Source organism: Tenrec ecaudatus, chromosome 12 (assembly GCF_050624435.1).
Source record: "Tenrec ecaudatus isolate mTenEca1 chromosome 12, mTenEca1.hap1, whole genome shotgun sequence".
In the NCBI taxonomy this organism is placed as follows: Eukaryota; Metazoa; Chordata; class Mammalia; order Afrosoricida; family Tenrecidae; genus Tenrec; species Tenrec ecaudatus.
The window spans coordinates 114,633,053-114,652,649 of NC_134541.1; the positions used below are offsets into that span (position 1 = coordinate 114,633,053).

At 42.1% G+C, this 19,597-nt stretch overlaps 1 protein-coding gene across 3 annotated transcripts in view; it reads right to left on the reverse strand.

The window, feature by feature from the left end:
• Positions 1–19,597, reverse strand: part of SMG1 (SMG1 nonsense mediated mRNA decay associated PI3K related kinase) — a 112,968-nt gene that overhangs the window by 29,743 nt on the left and 63,628 nt on the right. For all 3 annotated transcript variants that reach the window (XM_075564559.1, XM_075564558.1, XM_075564560.1), the window contains 21 exons: positions 18,197–18,284; positions 18,005–18,106; positions 17,397–17,537; positions 16,704–16,903; positions 15,980–16,176; positions 15,677–15,841; positions 14,866–15,020; positions 13,964–14,106; positions 13,635–13,836; positions 12,028–12,137; positions 11,143–11,290; positions 10,641–10,800; positions 9,853–9,973; positions 6,357–6,605; positions 5,786–6,070; positions 3,947–4,091; positions 3,694–3,832; positions 2,224–2,454; positions 1,955–2,132; positions 1,119–1,280; positions 221–438 (listed from right to left, as the gene is read on the reverse strand). In XM_075564559.1, coding sequence (XP_075420674.1) covers positions 221–438; positions 1,119–1,280; positions 1,955–2,132; positions 2,224–2,454; positions 3,694–3,832; positions 3,947–4,091; positions 5,786–6,070; positions 6,357–6,605; positions 9,853–9,973; positions 10,641–10,800; positions 11,143–11,290; positions 12,028–12,137; positions 13,635–13,836; positions 13,964–14,106; positions 14,866–15,020; positions 15,677–15,841; positions 15,980–16,176; positions 16,704–16,903; positions 17,397–17,537; positions 18,005–18,106; positions 18,197–18,284 — 3,539 coding nt within the window. The remainder of the gene's footprint in view (positions 1–220; positions 439–1,118; positions 1,281–1,954; positions 2,133–2,223; positions 2,455–3,693; positions 3,833–3,946; positions 4,092–5,785; positions 6,071–6,356; positions 6,606–9,852; positions 9,974–10,640; positions 10,801–11,142; positions 11,291–12,027; positions 12,138–13,634; positions 13,837–13,963; positions 14,107–14,865; positions 15,021–15,676; positions 15,842–15,979; positions 16,177–16,703; positions 16,904–17,396; positions 17,538–18,004; positions 18,107–18,196; positions 18,285–19,597) is intronic.

Sequence of the window (19,597 nt, forward strand, 5' to 3'; positions counted from 1 at the left end):
AGGGGGTAAAACACAAGCACTCCACACACTTTCTTGCCAGCTCACTGAGATCGGCCATGAAGCCATGACCCTAAGCCTGCACACCCAGCAATCACATCCCAGGAGGTGTTCATTTGTACGTAAGCAGCCGCAGCCTCAGCCACTTCTCTCTCCTGTGGGAAAGGGAAGTCCACTAACGCACGTTAAAAAGACAGGCAGGTGGTGTGTCGGCTCGCTGTACCTGTGACACCATGGTGGGGTTTGCCGAGGAGAGTTTATCCACTATCTTGCTGTAGCAATCCTGCATCATGGCTTGGTCCTCGTCCAGCCCACTTTTAGGCTCATCCTTGTTGCTATCTTGAGAGGCGGGAGGGCTCCCCCCTTCACATTCGGATACCAGCAGTTCTTCTCCTTGGATATTGCCAAGTAAAGTGGGAATGGCAGATGAGAACTTATTTCCTGAAATGAAATGGCAGAATGCCGCACACGTGGCGTGTCTTCCTATGCATACGATGAGTTAGAGACACAAACTACGCACTCAGGCCTTCCCTGAGTTCCCTTCTCTGTCAGCGAATAAAATGTATGGGTACACAAGGGGACTTCAGGAAGTTCTTGGACAAAGGACTTTTCTTGTCAACTCTTCGAAGTCCCTTGGTACTCTACCATGCGCTCTGTACATCCAACTGATCAAACATTGTGAATATGTTGTCTTTTAACAAGGAGAGTGATCTTATGTTAGTTGATGTAAGATAAATGTGCAGAAGATGCTGTGTGTGTAACAAACATGTTCTCCCAGTGGGAGTCCAGAAGCCTGACCCACACACACAGGGAGCATTTCAAAAAAGCCCATGTAATTCCATTTTGCCACCTTCCTTCTGAAGGCTCTTGTATGGAAGGGGGTGGGGGGATTCCAAAAGTACTCCAAGATTTACGAAAACCTTCGTGGGTTACTGTAGGAACTACAGTTGAATAAGACACACACCTGAGTCCCGAGCACACAGCAGCTACTCCTTCAATAAAGGGCAATCATTATTCATGAAAACAGTACAAGTGACAGAAAGCACAAAAATAATTTACCCAGCAAAAGCCATTTCTAAGATAATTTGTAATTCACAGATGAGTATTTTCAAATCCCGTACCTGAAGCCTGGGATTCACTGCTAAGAGATATGGTGCCCACGATAGCGGGATACAGTATGAGATGCGGAGAATCCTGGGCCACTCGGCAGAGGAGGTTGCAAATACTCTGGCGTACATACACTTCAGGGTGGTTTAAGCGGGAGAAAAGCTGTGGAATAATCCCTTCGGGATGAGAAGAAAGAAAGGGGCTTGAAATACTAAAAACTCATCAACAGTGGGCACAAAGGGTAAAACTCATTGCGGGTCAGTATCAGCTTACGATCTCAGGTCCTTACATCTTTCCCTGCAACAACAAACGTGGTTGAGGTTCACAGCTGGAGCACAGAAAAAACACTCTAGAGCAGGCATCCTCAAACCGCGGCCCGCCGGGTGTTTTTGCCGTTTGTTTTTTTTACTTCAAAATAAGATATGTGCAGTGTGCATAGGGATTTGTTCATAGTTTAAACTATAGTCGGGTCCTCCAACGGATCTGAGGAACAGTGAGCTAGCCCCGTTTAAACAGTTTGAGGCCTGTTCTAGAGAACTGTGTTTTCTGGGAAGGGTTGTTGTAAATGAAAGCAAACAGATGATTTTTACAGAGGATGCCTTATTATTTTCAGTACTCTTTCCCCAAATTCATTTTTTAACGTCAAAAGCTGGTGCCTGCTTGACCGCTCACCCTTCTGACAAGTGGAAGGGAAAGTCTTACTTGACATGCCATCTAGGGCACCCATCCGATGAACCAAGGCTGGCTATTCCCCAGCACCCTCAAATACCAAATCGCTTCTAGAGGCCTGTGACTTTTGCTTGTGTACCCCATCCAGAAAGAGTCTCTCCTGAAATACTGAGATGCTTACCTCGCCATGGAGCAGTCGGAGTTGTTTCCAAGCCACGCTCCAGGTACTGCCTCAGTTCGCCAGCATGCTTAACGAGCAAGCGCAGCAAGCGCAACGTGGCCATCACAATCGCATCGTCAGTGCTCTGCTCTGCTCTGCTGCTTAAATGTAGCCTCGGGTCATCTTCGTCTAAAGGAATCTTTGAAATGAAATAGGAAAACACTACTCAGAACACTGAAAGAAATCCCCCACCCACCAAAGTTTTAAATCTAGAACAATGTGCTACCGACCTGACCGGCATTGAGTTTGAGGAAAGTGAAATAGGCGCTACAAGACAGCTTGTACAGACTGAAGATCCGGTCCACAACTTTTCTCCACACTTGAATAACGCCTTCGCTGGCGCTCTCCTCCAGGTCGGAGAGCCACGGGCAGCTGGAGATTAGCTGGCGCCAGATAACATCAACCATATCATCTTCCTCATTGTCTTCACTTTCTGTTATTTGAAGAGTTATGTCTTCATCCTGAAGGAAATGTGGACATGAAAGTTTTTTAACAGAAAATGAAAGGTACCCATTGGTTTCATTACAAGAAGGCATTCTCAATTACGAAATACCAAGTCATCTCACAGTTAATGTTATATGTTATTTTGATGTCAACACGCTTTTCTTTATGACATTCATATCTTCACTAATGAAGGCAATGGAGAATATCAGAAGTTTGTTTCTCTCTGTATTTTAAAGGCCCTAACTTTGCAATGTTGTACCAGTGGGAAATGAACCATTATCTGGTCAAGTCTGAAGCACCAAACGACTGCAGGTCTCACTGGCTCTGTTGGGTACTGAGCACCTGTGGCGGGCAGTGCATATGCCGTGGGCTATGGAGTAAATATATTTACCCTGACAAGGGAAACCCATGGCTCTGAAGATTAGAATTGCAGCCTCAGTAGTTACAGTCCTCAAAATTGTATGTAACTTTGAGGGGTAAGTCCTACAGATGACCTATCCCTTGGGTTGTCCACCTCACTGTGAAACCAACTAGTAGATATAAACAGGAACCCTGGTGGCAACAGTGGTTACCAGTTAGGATGCTAACCACCCAGGTCAGCAGAGTGAGTCCACCAGCCACCGGAGAAAGACGTGGCTTCCTGTGCCTTTCAACAAGTGCGGTCTCAGACACCACAGGGGCACTTCTACCTGTCTTTGAGTGGAAATCAACTTGACTGGCAGTGAGTGTGGTGTAGGAAGTATAAGCACACATATGTGCCACGTAGGCCCCACCCAACATGTCTCAGACCTGGCTGTGTCACTCAAAACCAAATGCAACACCCTCGAGTCAGTGCTGACTCATAGCAACCCTCCAGCACAGGGTGGGCCAGCCCCTGTGGGCTGCGGAGACGGCACCTCTTTACGGGAGGACAGAGCCCCATCTCTTTCCCAGGACGAGGCACAAGCATACGATGACCATGGAAAGCTCTCAAGGGGGTTCTAACTTCTAGCTAAACTGGGATGAAGAACTTCACTTCTGATCCAAGACCATAGGGAAATGAACTCATTTCTCAAGGAGTTGCAGAGGTTTTTTTTTTTTTTTAAAGAAAACCATTATATGTGGCAAATTTTCACCTTAAATTTCTTTTCCTCACACAACTGCTAAATCCAATTCAACATTTAAGTAAGAATAAGTGATCAATTTCCTCAAAAATCACATCGGAACTCTTGACTCTGACACCATTTTTCTCAAACACTTGATCGTATGTTCCTTGCCTGAATCCCTGCTGGTCGACACACAGCCTGTCCAAGGATACCGTATATTTTCTCTTTTTCTTCCTCAGTTACAGTGTCTGGAAGCAGTTTCTGAACTTCTGATTTTTCTCTAGGCAGCAGACGGACACCTTCTCCCTGACTGTAAAAGAAAACGAATCATCAATACCTGGACTACAAAAATTTTACCCTATCACCAGACATTTTCTCTATTTTGTAGTGGTTTCATATAAATCACACATTTCCACATACATACCTGGCATTGTCAACCACTTTTCTGCCCCATCTATAAGCCCAACTAGCCAAGGCAGCCCAGGATTTGGCTACTTCAGGTGCCTGAATTGAAGAGAGGTGATATAACTGTCCCAAAATGAAGTCTGGCTCCCCGACGCCGATGTGCACTGTCACGAGGGAGGAGAACAAAGGAAAGCTCTCAGCAGGGTTGACAGCCCGAATCTATTAGCACGGTAGACTTACACTACTTGAAAACAACACGTCAGGACACTACAGTGCAAGGTTTTGTCAAGGTATAAATGTGAATTATACTTCCTAAGAGCTGAAATTAATCACTAACCTTTTAAATTAAAGTTAGATCACCAAACACACATCTTCCCCCCAAAAAAAACATTTACAATGATCTCAAGACAGATCCTTAAAAAAACAGCAGAAAGCTGAGGCTGCCAACTTCCCTGCATTGATAGTCTCTCAGATCCTATAAAGGGTTGCAATGAGTTGGACTTGACAGCAGTGGCTTTTAATAGTACACGTTAAAATTATTTTATAAGAGATGGGTAATTAAAATCCTAGGTGTCACATAAAGGTATTTTTCATGCTCTAGTAAAAAGGTGAATTATATCCCAATCTTCAAAAAATAGGGCACGAAATGCCCAGGAGATTTCATCAAGTACAGTAACTGCCCTGTCTGCCAGCTTTTAACATGCACGGGCACTCCCTCAAAGAGCCAAAGAATGGTGCCTGTGAAATTCCACATTCTTCTCTTTAGTCCCACTTGGAAATCCACCACCAAACCTGAGGACTTCGCCCTAGCAACATTGTACACGCTGTTAGATTTCCATGTAAGACTCTCCTGTAGCCTGTGAGCAGAGTCTGAAATATTCGTGACTGCCAGTTACACTGAGATTGTAAACACATTTTCACTTTCTGTATAACAAAGAAGTTTTGTAAATAAAATCTTAACATTTTGGGTCTGCTAAAACTAATAAATTAATTAAACATAAAATGCATTGGGCATAACAATATATAAATAAATTGCATGGGTACACAAGGCATCCCAGTAGTAAAGAGATGTTTTACGAATGAAAAGTATTCAAGTACTTTTTCTCCTCACTTGTACTGATAGCAATTTATGTTTTCTATATTACAGGTAGTAGTAGAGAACCACCGATTCTACAGCTAGGAACTCTCAGACAACAGAAACATAAAAGCAGCTATCACTATCAGTGAAAACCAACTCGCATCAGGGCTACGGATGAGAGACTGACAAAGAAACTGCTATGGGCAATGCTCTTCAGTGGCTGTATGCCTTTGGTGCAGAGCTGTAGGCGCCAGCAGGCGTGTCAGGACGCCGAACTTGAATCTGCCTGGAGTTGCTGTGCTCCAGGGAGCAGCCCGCCATGGTCTATCTTTGTAACTGCTTCTGGTCTGACCTGAACGTTCACCTCCCCGTGAAAAGATCCTTTAGTTCCCAGAATCATCAGAGCATCCTGCACGTGGCCTGGGGGAGGAGTTCCTTAAAGTCCACCCGCCCACCGCTCAGACAGATACAGAGGAAGTGTAGTTTAGTGACTTCCCACCAACTGTCATCAAGTCGATTCACAGTCAGTGACTCTGCTTCAGGGTTGCCAAGGCTGTAAATCTGTACAAGAGTGGCCAGAACCACTGACCTTGCAGTTAGCAGTCCAATACTTACCAGACATTGCGACCAGACCCTCCAGACTGTACAATATACTAGGTTGTCACAAATAGTCTTTGTAGTCAACAATTATGCTACCTACATTTCAGCCAGCACAGCATACTACATTTTAAAAGAGGGCTTTTCGAATTAATATATTCAAGCTAATAAAAAGAACCTAACCTGTAGATTCACTCTCAATCCGAGGATACTCTTCTTCCACTGTATTAACGGAGGGCAGTTCTATTAAGGTGAGTATGTTTTTAGACAAAGTAGAAAGTCCTGTGAAGTTCTGTTGTTGTTGAGCTCTGTAAACCTGTTTCAGCTGCCCGGAAATCTCTTTCCATTCCGTCTGGATCCACTTAGCCAGCGTTAGAATTGACTTAGCAACTGCGTACTCAGCTTTGGCAGCCTTGCAGAAAGATACGGCACAGGAGCTCAACATTTCCATGGCGTGTGTTGACTGACCTACATAAAACCAAACAACCAGCTCTTAGGGCCCTTACAAGCAAAGGACTGACCTTTTAGTCCACAACAATAAAAAAATATCTGGAGCCATTTCTTACTCTGATACATTAAAACAAAAATACTTCCTTTAAAAAAGCACCGAGTTATAAGGTAGTTTTAATGGTTGCTTATTCAGGATTCCACGAACAGCCTTTTTTGCTTCCGCCTTGCTTCACAACCAGAAAGAAACACTTGTGTCTATAATTCTTAGTATTGTCATGGACTAACCATAATTCCTTTTACTAACCTGCTGTATACAGCAATTTGGTTTTTTCAATATCGAGTTCAGGCCCCCACTTTTCATCCACTTGGCCTTGAGTTGATAGTTTTTTAAAATGCTGGACCAAGTCCTGAGCAGTGGTGGTCTTTCCCAGCTGAACCTCACTGCACTGTGCCAGCAGCCTGGTTGCAAGTGACACATTGCCCCGCTTTCGAGCAAACTTTGCTGCTGTTAGGCCTAATTCCATGAGATGACTTCTAATCGGAACTGTTTGCTCTAGAGAGAAGAAAGCATTTCATTAGCCTCCGTGTTTGTGGTTCCCCCATAATGCATTGAGACATGGTTCAAAAAAAAAAAAATTCTTCCCCAAATACCTCACCCTTCCACCACTTCTCTAAGCAGACAACTCATTTTTTTACCTCTTCAAATCTCAGCAGATATCATGCTTGGCATACAATAAACAATGCATTTGCAGAATATACACGAGAACACGGGGAAAATAAAATTCATTCACTGGAAGAAATGAACTTTTTAGTTTCTGAAGCTTTTAGTAACTCTTAGACCAAAGTATGAGACTGACTAGAAGCTAGGTCATGTCCCCTTCTGTAAGTGCCCTCTCTTCTTCCACCAGGTCATTCTCTCCCGGTTTTCCTCCCACCTTTATGCCCTCACCTCCTCCTCTTACACTATCCCACCAAACACAAGTTAGTGTTCCTCTCAGCTCAGTCTTCCGCTTTCTACTCTTCTCCTCTTGCACAGGCTCCCTGGATAATAACCAGCTGCTCTGGTGGCTTCAATTACCTTGTACATGCTGTGACGCTTGAATTTTTATCAGCAACCCATCCTGACATGTGCACACCATTCACCTCCATTCAGACATTTCAAGGGCACTTCCACCTGAGTCAGGCTGAACTCATTTTCTGTCATCCTCCAAACGGTTTACACCTCTCCCTTTCTCGGTGAAAGGGACGTGACTAACCTGGCTGCCAGCAGTCATGCTCGATGTTGTTTCCAACCCTCACATCCTTTCTGTTTTTTCTGCACCCATAGCCACTAGTTACTTTTAGCAGAAACTTCAGTGGATAGGAGTTGGTATGGATTTGATGGCAGTGGGTTTTTGGTTAAGACTTTAACCTCCTCTGATCTGTAACTAAGCTTCACGGGGTATATCTGAACATCTAACTCCCTTGTCTATGACGTGTCAGCGTCCCTCGACAAAGCTCAAACTTTTTTACTTGGTTTGTAAAGCACTGGTACGTTGCACTCCATTCCACCCCAATCTCAATCTCCCTGAGCTCTATTTCTGCCTGTGCTCCCTTAGGGGAATTAAACCACTGAAGAATTTTTCATTGCGTTCGTTAGCCTTCACACCGGACACCTTTCCTCAGTAACTTCTTCTCATCTTCACCTCCTTCTGTCTATGCCTAACGATGCCTCGCTCCTCAAGTACTTCGCAGAACCTCAGAACTGAACCAATAGCTTTGGATGGGTGCTCTTTCAGTACCAGACATTAGCACTTCCATTCCATTCGTCATATTGTTTACTGTCGTTTTCTCTATTGGGTTCCAGAATCCCCTTGGGTTTGAGGAATGTAGAAAAGAGGTTTGCCTCGTTCATCATTGAGCAGTTATCTGACACAAATTATGTATTTGATAAACATCTGTTGTATAAAAAGATAAAAATGAAGGTGTGTTGTTGGACTACTAACAGTTTCTTCTTTATTGTAACACTTATTTGATATAGGAAAGGATTGGAAAGGAAATGATATTCAAAGCCCTATGAAATGCCACGATCTTTGCTAGTTTTTATATATCGTATATACTCAAGTATAAGATGACCCAAATATCAACCGAGGTACTAATTTTACCACAAAAAACAGCATTGAAAATATGTTGAAAAAACTCGGCTTATACTCAAGTATAGACGGCATTGTCCTTAGATTCCCATTTTACTGAAAGGAGAGCGTCTCAGGACTTGCTGATTTGCTTGCCTTCAGGTTGCTGTGGCCTCACATCAGCTCTTGAGGACTAGAACTTTCTGGCTCCTGTGGTTTCTAAGGCAGACCACCTTCTGCTGGTATCTTCCCCGTGAGGAGGTTGGTGGATCCCAGCCGCTGATCTGGAGTCAGCGTTGAATGCTGTGACCATTGTGCGTGAAGGTTTCTTCATGACTTCCCTTCGGCTGACAGCCATTGAGTTATTTCAACTCAGAACAACCCTACAGGGCAGGGCAGAATGGTCCCTGTGGGTCTGAGACCGTAACTTTTCTCGGGAGCTGAAAGTCTCATCTTTCTCCCTTGGAGTAGCTGGTGGTTTCCAACTGCCACCATGAGGTTAGTAGACCAAGTCACAACTGCTCTGTCACCAGAGTGCTTCTAAGGTCCCTCCATTTACAAATGTTGGGCTGAGGCTCCAAACACAAGTTTGCTTCGCAATGAAAGGATAGCCGAGTCACAGTTACGAGTAACATCCACGTGTCAGCACTTAGCGTATATGTACTATAATAAATCAGACTTATGGAGCAACCCCAGCTGTTTTTGCCTAAAATTCTAGTGCTTTCTGGCAACTTTTCAATTTTAGACCAACAAAATAAATTGCTTACATCCCTTTAACATGGCAGGCTAATGTAAATGCTATTTTACAAATATCAACTCTTGAGGCTACTCCTTGGGGGAGTTAATAGAGCACTGTTACCGGAGAAAGACCTGGCATGTAGATCCACACATGTGGAGTGACGCAGTAAGAAAACCCAATACCTATCAGGGGAGAAGTTCAAACACTTTACAAAGTACGACTTATGTTAGTTATTAAAACAAACGAAACGATGCTCAAAACCACCTGTCATCAGTAAAGTGTGAATAAAGCCACAGTGAGGCACTGCTACCCACCCACTCCAAGAAAAAAGGGTAATACCAAGGATGTGGAGTGGCTGGAACTTTCCTAAGTTGTCAGAAGAAATGTGAAATATATAACTACTTTGTAAGAATCTGTTGAACTATTTTGAAAATGAAACCGTTAGACCCAACAAGTCCACTTCCTAGCATTACTCACAAAATATGAATTATTTATCTACCCAAAGAAATGCTCATTACAGCTTTATATGTTAAGAGGCTAAATCAAATCCATCCAAGGGAGAAAAAGTAGTTGTACTACACCCATACAATGGACTTGTAATCAGAAAGATAAAAGACCAGATTACTGATAACATGCAAATGGAGGAATATTAAAAACACCATGAGGAGCCAGAAAAGGCAGACCCAAGAGTACACATTATGATTCCATTCATATGAAACCTTAACAAAGACAAATCTAATCTACAGGGACGGAGAGCAAACCAGTGATTGCCTGGAATGGCATGGAGGAGAGGGGGCTGGAAAGAGAGAGAGAGAGAAAGAACTTTCTGGAGTGCAAGACATGTTCAGGATCTTGATTGTATTGCTAGTTACACAAGCATTCAACTCAACAAAACTCATCAGGCGGTCCATTTAAAAGGTGTAAATCATAGTCTCAGCAGCGCCAGTTACCTTTTATTTTCTCCAACAACTGACTCTGGTACACGGTGTACCTCAGTGCCTGCACCCAAGGCCGCACGTCATGTTGCTTGCATGACCTCAGCGCATCGCTGAAGAGCGGAATAAGACAGTCCTGCAAGCGCAACACAAAAAGGACCCACTATAAAACAGGCTCCTTATCAGGTGAGCAAAACCAGGGCACATGCTAATGAGCCTAAGATGCAGCATCCCAACCAGACACCTGGATGTGTACCCACTCTTGGCTCATCTATCAAACACTACCCAGGCTTCTGCCAGTTTCTAGTAGCTAACTTTGACCCCAATTCTTTCAGAACATTAAGTTTAATTTCTCAAAATATTATTAATAAAGCATAAGTTTACTATATAATAGGGGTTAAATTACAGAAAAACACAGATACAAACCACTGCTTTGTAGTCAGATTCTAACATTCCAATTCCTTTGGGAAGTTGGGAGCCTTCGTCTTAGTGCACATAAAATCCAATTTGCCCAGAGTGAATTTTACATACCCCGCCTCCCCAAATAAAAATTGCTTTCTTTAATCTCTGAGAAAGAACCATGGTTAAAAGTAGTGCTGGTCATTCTTCTTTCCACGAGGTCTAAGATATCTTTTTGAAGGCAAGAATCAATTAATTGCCACCTTTCAGGTCATAGACTCCAAATGAAAAACTGTCTGAAAATGGCATTTGAATACATTAATTCACTTGTCTCATGGTAACTACTATTTAAAAAACAAAACAAAAAGCTGTTCCAAACTTCTTTTTACTTTACACATACACACCTCTGTAGAAAGTCTGTTAGACACGGTGTTTTCCAGAGCAGAAGAGCAGTACAGCTGCAAGGTGCTCAGAACGGGCAAAGACTGTGAAACCGTTAAAGTAGAAAGTCTCAGTGGTCCAATAGCTATGCGGGATGTTTGCTTCAAGTACTTTACCACATTTCTGAAACCAAATGTGTACTGTCAATTAGTGAATGAGCGTTTTCCTTGTGTAAACACTGCGGAGATGAAGCACTTAAGATGCTACATAGCAATGGTCAAAGGACGAGGTTGGAGACAGCAGCCTGCTCCACAGCAAAATGACAGAAGCCAAGCATCTGCTTTAGAAATTTTCTATGTTTTGCTTGGTTTTGACCCCAGTTAATGTAGGCAAGTGGCATTCACGTTTCATGTGACACCCACCATTAAAACGAAGCTCTACAGACTACCGTGCAGCCATCCCAGTATAGCCTCACCACCCAGGCGACACACACCATGTGCCTTTACCACCACAGAGGAAACTCACTCAGTTATAGACTGCCACTTCTGATCTTGTTCAATATGATTTAGAGCAGTTGCCAAACAAACAGAACTTCTCAACAACTGAACTTCAATGGATTTCTGAAGTTCCCTTGGATCAGGACTCAGCAAGTTAGGAAGCAGTTTTTTCATATCTAGAAGTTATATAAATTTCATTAAATCCATCTGCTTTCATGTATAAGATTAATAAAGTATTTGGACAGTCTTTAAAATAATCTCAATTTAAAATACTTGAAGTGACTATCAATTTTCATATGTAAGTTTAGCCGAACCCTATAAAAGCATGTCTGACAGCTGGATACAAAGCATACACTCATACCACCTGAACATCATACTCACACCACCTAAACAAACATCACACACTCCTACCACCTAAACATCAGTTGATTTGCTTAAAACTCAGCAAGTCAACTACTATTTATTTAGGTGGGCAAATTTAGATCTCCACTGGCAAGTCTCACTGAATCTAGCACAAATTGATATTAGCAGAGAATACTATAACTTTAGGTATAAAATTTTTTTATTCTAGAGGGAAAAAGAAAAAAAAATTTTTTTTATTCTAGTTGTGATAAAAAAGCTAACGAAGCAAATCAATCCAAGCTTCAAACCATCAAAAGTATTTAATTAGACATGACTTAATCAAATCAGAAGTCATTCATGCAGCCTGGTTTAGCTTGAAGAATGTTAAGCAGGCTGGCTTTTCATTCACCAAATCAAGCGTAATTAGAATGATCCTAAATTGTGGCTTCACATGAAGCACTTCTCCAAATAACTGTGTAACTTCCAGATTTTTTTAGCCAAATATACTAAGCCCCAAATTTTAAGCAACTTAGCCCGAAAAATAATTAAATTAAAAACATTTCTCAAATACCTATTTTTTCTTTTGATCCCCCAGCTAGCAGATTGATATTTTCTCCTGGAAGCAATTCTAATTGCTCAGTACATTCAACAAATTCTCCAGACTCAAAGCTGCTTAATGATCTGTAATTAAAATACTGGTTATTTAAGAAGGTACTATATTACATATTCAAATTATTGGCACACACAAAAGGAACATATTTGGGAGGAGCAGCATATGAGGGGCTTCAAAAAAAATTCGTGGAGAAATCATCTTTTAACTCGAATTTTCCATGAAATTTAGAAGTCCCACCCCCTCATCTCATGCTTAGCTTTCTTTGGAAACCTTCCTTCCACAGTTGCCACTACTTCTACTTTGAGGGTGCAACCATCATCTTAGCAAGCACGAAACGACTGTGGGCATCTAGCTTAGCTTCCTCTTTCTGTCTGTAGCAGCTGCTTTCTTGGGGCTCGTCCAACAGACAGACAGCAGACCTCTGCAGCGCAGCTGGAGCACCTCCCTCACCCTTTCCTGGCTACAGCTATAAGCTCCCTGCACTCCCTCTTCCCTCACCAAAACCAGAAACTCCCCGAGGACCTCCTATCCTATCATCTCTGGCTTCTATCCTAGTCTTGCCTTCTTTCACTACCTTCCTTTATAATTGTATTCTACTGTACTGTCCTCACTGTATCTGGAAGATGATTCTGCCTCTAAAGCCCTTACCTATGATCCTGCAATACTGACGCCGGGATAAAAGCCGGAGCCCCCTGCTGCTACCTTCCGATCCCTTTATTCTATGTCTCACTTCAGCACAACCCACCCTGGTCCTACACAGGAAACGGGCATCTCTTGGTTTACCCTGTGCCTGCTTTCACCTTAATAAGCTACCATTACAAATGGATGCAACCACTCGTGTCTCAGGGCACCCTTAGTGATCAACTACTGAGGTGTGGTGACCAATTTATTTTATTGATCTATTGACCAATTTATCTATTGTTTCTGCAACTAACGGGTCTTGTGTCCTCTCCCCTGTGTCCTCCAAGATTCTAATAAATCGTTTCACTGTGCTCTAATGCTTATAATAACTTTTAGCTAAGGAATGACGAGCGAGAGCAAACACAAAACCACACACCTTATCCTGTTTCTTCTTTTCTTTCTAGCTGCTACTTCCTTTTGCCCTAAAACAACTTATAAGAGGCGCGTATGCTTCTCTTCCAGCCACTAGTTTTCTGCTTGACTCCAAGAAAAATTCACCAAGCATGTTTCATTTCCAAATTTCTCCAGCATCTCATATTTAATCAGGTTTCCCTCTCCATAGCACTTGTTTTTAGACTTTGGAGCATCTAAACAAGGTGACTATGCCCATTTGGTTCTCTACATCTAGGACAATTCTTTCCTTAACGTCTGCTGCGCTCTCCTCAATGGCTTCCTCTGAAGGGTTCTGCTCTTTGCCCTCTTCTCCTTCTCACTCACTAGTCTCCAGAGCCTGATCTGTGGTTCAATGGCCTACAATGTGAGCACACGTGATTTATTTTAAATATGGTACGTGATTTTAAGTTAAATAATAAAAATCTGTTTACTTGTGTTACATAACATTAATTTTCATCAGGGTGGTGGGGAGAGAAAAAAAGAGTCCTCACTTAATGTAGTTGAAGTCGGCTTTCAAGTTCAGGGAGGTGCTGCTGGTGCTCTTTTTCAGGTCGTGGACGGCGTTCTGCCAGTCCTGCACGGCAGCCCAGTCAGCAATGGAAATGTAGCACTCACAGGCCTTATTCCCTAAGTAGTTTATAACCTCCGGAGAAGAGTCCATTGGTTTGGACAACACGGTTTTCCTGGATTCTCCTGGAAGTAATTTAACAAGTAAAACAAAACAAGACCCCAAGCAGTTTTACATATTTCAAAAAACAGAGAAGCTAAAGAAATTATGCTAAGGTGATCAGAAAATCATCACTGAGTACTGAATGCTTACCATTCAGAGAGTGTTTGGGGCTGGCACTGTTTCGTCCTGAGTTGGCCATCGTCAGCACAGACTTGTCGAAGCTGGAGAGACAGCAGTCCACGCCTGTCATGGCACACAGGTGCTCCTGGTACTCCACGGAGGCCTTCTCAAACCTTAACACACAAAATGAGACTGCCGTATTTTTTACACATTTCACCGACATCATTTTCAAACCCTGGTCAAAGGATAAGTAACTCAATATGGTGAGGTGAGATAAGTTAACTTACTGGAGAATCTTGACCGTTCAGAGTTCTTATTGTTCCCCAAACTCAAAAACCACTGAAAACTTAACTCTGAGAATACCCAAAGTACCCTCTTTGATGGGGTGCAAAGTGAAGAGCAGGTTCTTCAGGGCAGGGTTACAGACACGGAAACTCCACTCTCAAAAATGTATCGACCTAGATCAGTGGTTCTCAACCTTCCTAATGCCACGACCCTTTAATAGTTCCTCATGTTGCGCTGACCCAACCATAAAATGATTTCCATCGCTACTTCGTAACTGTAATTTTGTTGCTGTTATGAATTGGGCGACCCCAGTGAAAGGGTCCAGTGACACCTAAAGGGGTCGTGACCCACAGGTTGAGAACCGCTGACGTAGATGGAGTATCACTTGAGAAACAACAACCTCCTATATGACAGTTTTGTTTACGAAAGTCTGCTATGATTTCACAGAAATATTCCAACTCATAGAACTGCCACATGGGGGTTTCAGGTTGCAATCTTCATGGAAGCAGATGCCACATCGCTCTGCCGAGACAAGACTAGTAGCAGGTTCCAATCACTCATCTTTTAGTTATATCTTAGCCACTAATACAGAGGTCTGAAACACTGAATGATAACATCACCCACATCCTTCCTTCCTTCCAGCTTACCTCCCTTCAGCCTGTTGGGCCACCGAGTTAATCCAGAGGAGATTTTTCCCAATCGTGGAAGACGACCAGACAGCAATTCCCTGGATAGCTTCAGGACAGTGAAGTTCACACAGTGCTTCTACCACCATCATGATGGTCACTTCCAATTCATTCCCCTGAAAACAGAATTCAGAAAAATCACATCAAATCCCAACTGAATCTAGGACCAGAGATTACAAGCAAACTGAACTTACATCAAATGTGTTTGACAATTGTCATCACAACAGGTGTACTATATTTAGCTTACAAGTCTTAGAACTGTGACACAGATTAGCCACGAATATGACTGACAGTCTCTGAACAACACTTCAGTCAGTCTTACCGAAGAAGAAAAGCTACCTACACGTTCTCCTTAGGCCACTCGAGAGGGTTAAACGCAAGTAAACACATGTAACAATGAAATATAAAGAATAAAAACTAAAGGAATTATTATTATATGACTGTAGTTAGTAAACATGTTGCTATATTTGAATTCAATCATGAACATTTATTAGGAACCTACATTCAAACCAAGAATTGTAGCAGCACTTTCCCACTATTATAGAACTTATTTCCCAAATGCCAGTTTTAAAAGAATTACCTTTTACAAAGCACAAGAACTATGTACTCGGAACATGTCTAGAGTAGAAACAATAGGGAGAGGGCGTTTTAACTTGCCACTTTTTACAGCCAAAGCTTTGACAACGACCGCAAGGTTAGACCACAGCACAGGAGTGAAACCAACTTTTTCTGATCGACAGATTTAAGATGAATCCCATACACACCACTTTACCTGAGAAAGGTTGTTTGTCTTCATTTCTGTAAGCAAGTCAAAGCCATGTCTCACGGTCACAGCAGGTTGGCCAGCCAGCAATCCAACTCGCATAATGGAGAGTCGGATCCGAGTGAGCCAGTCTTGACAAGTTTGGCGATTAGTATAGAAAAAAGTCCTAATCACCTGTCGAATAGGGGAAAGAGGAGCTCAGGACTAGGTGAGATCATAGTAGGTATATGTGTTCGAATATCAGCAGCTTGTCCAGCCCGCCACCTTTGACAGTGTCCCCTACTAACGAGCACACCCTCCATGGAGACCAACCTTAGGCGGGGATGTTAATGCATTTGCACATCCCTCATAGGCGTTATACATTAACTTTTCCAAATTTTCCAGGTACTGCAGAAGAAGAACAAGCCTAAGCTGGTTGCTGCTGTGGCCTTCATCGTTATCTGCAGTTGTCCACTGACTGACATCTTGATCGGGGTTTAATGTGTGAGCTGCGAGGCTTCTTATGATACCTAAGAGCAAAGGCATTTTAAATTTCAAAATTCTTCAAAGTTCTTAGAGATAATTTCATATTTACCAATAATCTTCTACCATTAAAAAAATAAAACAACCTCACATTATTTCAGGAGAAAAAAAATTTTTTTCTGACAAATTCCTATTTTCTCTTGTGCTTTGAACTTTCAGAAATTAATTAATTTTCATTTCTATGGCAAGGGAATATTTAGATCAGATTCTTGAGTTTGCAGCCCAACACAACCACTACAATTAGGCCTGATCCTAGATCAAATTTTTGGACAAAAACAAGTGACTTGTACTACTGCCAGCTTACCTATGAACAAAAGTTTTAAATAATAAATGTACCTTAACAATTAACTTAAATGTACCCGAAAAATGAAACATCAGAGCAAAAATGAAAGCGTAAATATGCTGAAATCTTTAAGAAAAATAAGAAGTCGATTTTTCCCCTCAACACAAGGGTGTGTGTATGGCATCACACAGTCTGACAGGACAAAACAAAAGCACACCAGAATGTCATTACCCTCAATCGTCTGGAAGGTGTCCTGGGCTCTGCCGAGGGGGGTTCTCAACTTAGAAAGAACAGTGAACTGTGCCGCCTCCCACACGGCCCACTGCCAGAGCACGGCGTCCGTCTTCAGCAGGCTTCGGGGAATCGCCGACTGGTCCCGCTTATCCAGTCTCTGGCAGCTGTAGAATAACCTTTCCAGCCAGTTGTCCTTCCTGGGAAAAGAAGCGTGACATGCAGCAGACAATGTCAACTGCACTTTAATAATGCAAACAGAAGCTTGCAAAGAGGGGGAGTGTGGAGGGCTGCAACTCCCGCTTCCAGCTCATGAAACTGGGAAGCATTTTACGGTTGAGACTGGATGGGGAGTGTTATGGTGGACTATTCCGGTTCATGCCTCATGGCAAGTTGGCTGCCAGCATAAAATGTATTCACTACAGCTAAGCACCGTCAGCCTCTCCCCAAAGCGTTGGTGACCACATCAGCTCAGTCAGCCAGCTGCCGGCACTCCGTGGGAAAGCTGCTTCCTTTTCTTTTCCTCAGAGGAGCATTTCTTACCGCTGAAACTCAAACGACCTGTCCAAACATCATGTCAATGTCCACTCCTCTACCACTTTACAGTTCTTCCTCAAAAGTAGAGGTAGGTCCAAGATATTCAAGCACACTTAAATTCCTTCCCCAGATCTACTAGTCAAAGAAAAGTCTTACCCGGTTCTATGAGAGCTGCCATACAAAATAAAACTAATAACATCGGAGAAATCTTGTGGGTGGAATGTGTTACTTGGTGCTTTACTCATGTGACTTCTCAACGCTAAAGAAATTTCTTGAATTTCTGTGTGATTGTTATTGCTGCAGACAGAAAATCAAGACATTATTATCAAGAGTGTGGTTTCGTTTCAAGGTCAATACATTGCAAACAGGCGAGTTCTTTATTAATCAAAATAGAAAGAAGGAAAATAGCCCATAATAAACATAAATTTTGATATATAAATATTGATTGACGAGTCTAGGCTCTAATGCACCCAGGTCAACTTAATAAAAAACAGTGGAACATTACAGTTTAGTTTGACAAATACCTGAACTACTCTGAAACACTTTGATACTATATTAACTAGTTGGTAGTAACTCTTGAACGCTTTTTATAAAGACCATTAAAAAATACCAGATATTTAGGAATGGCACAATTTAGGTCTTGACAAGAAGCACCTTACAGGACGTCACAGTAATTCACTAATAGGTTGTCTTTTCCTAAAATAGACAATTAGGAGGGAACAAAAACATACTGGGGTCTCTTTGTCCCCACACAACCGTTATACCTTAGGACAACATCTAAGGGAATTGACTTCAACAGCTTTCCAAACGCTTGCCGAACACGAGTTCCACTATGGACGAGTTGAACTCTGCAAACATCCACACACCTACAACAAAAAAAGAAAGTACACGTGCAGGCATGGTAGTATTCCCAAGTTGTCCGGACCAAGGCAAAAGGTGGCGTCTGTGGTACATACCTGTGTAAAAGATCATCGGGCAAGGAAGAGGACAGAGCATGGAGACTGCTGCATGCTTGCAGACAGATATTCACATCTTCAACAAGAGCTATTATGAATTAAAAACACCAAGTGTAAAAGAGACATTTTGGGCAAAGGTTATGGCATATATATAACTGTGAAACTAAGAAATAAGGAACATGTACACAAAGGAACTTCAAAAAGTCTGTGATAAAATAGAATAAGGGCTGGTGTCTTCGTATCTAAGTCTAGATGTGTGTGTGTATCTACATATGCATGTACATAAAATGAACCACAGGTGGGGCGTAAACATTTCATGCGTTGTGGTTCATGGCATCAGAGGAACCATAGTGATTGGCGTAAGACACAGCGCATTATGTTTATGCTCTCCACCCCACTATGAGCCATGCTGATTAGGAATATGACTGATGAATTCTGATTGAATGGGAGCAAAATATGTAACAGAACTCAAATTCCCAGAAATTGTGCCAGTTGAGACTGGAGTACTTGAGATTATTTCTCTGAGACAGTCTTTAAACCGCGAACAAAAATTATTCCAAAATTATCTTTTAAGTAACAGAATGGCTCATAAAATAAACAGTACCATATATTAGTACCATGCTCCTTAAAAAGAAAAAAAGATCACCTACATGAGACAAATGGTTAAGATGTTCAGAAAAACAAACTAATTATTGAAAATGAAACAACCAGAATAGAAAAAAATTTTAAAAGCTGACACCCTGAAAAATATAACCAATGTCAATGAACAACTTGTGTTGAAACAATGAAATGGGAACCTAATTAGCAGTGTAAACTTTTACCAATAATAAAATTAATTTTGTAATAAAAAGAATTAAAAGTTACTCAGGTTATCAAAAGAAATAAGCTAGTGTGCTTTCCTTTCTCAGCTCATTAATTCACTTGATCATTCAACAAACTGGTAGTGACTCCTATTGACAAGGCTCTGTTCTTGACTGTAATCCTTACTGGTCGCAACACCTGGGAGAACAATGCCTTCCTACAAAACCCACTTCAAGCAAGATGAGTTGGGACAAATCTGAGAATCTTGGCACAAGGAATACATGGGCTATCGGAAATAGGGAAGGCCACACACACAGATGAGGCACAAGTTGACAAGTGGGATATGCTGAAGATAAAACACCTGTGGACATTGAAAGAATTCACCAAGAGAGTAATAAGAGAGCCCTCGGACTTGTAAAACATTTTTAGCAATAACACATCAGACAAAGGCCTTATTACTAAAATCTAAACTATTCTACTAGTTTACAAAAAGAAAAAAAGTGCCCACTGAGGAGGTGGGCAAAGGACCTGAACAGAAGTTTCACAAGGGCAGAAATCCGAATGGCCAATAAACATATGAGAAAATATTCCTGACCAGCA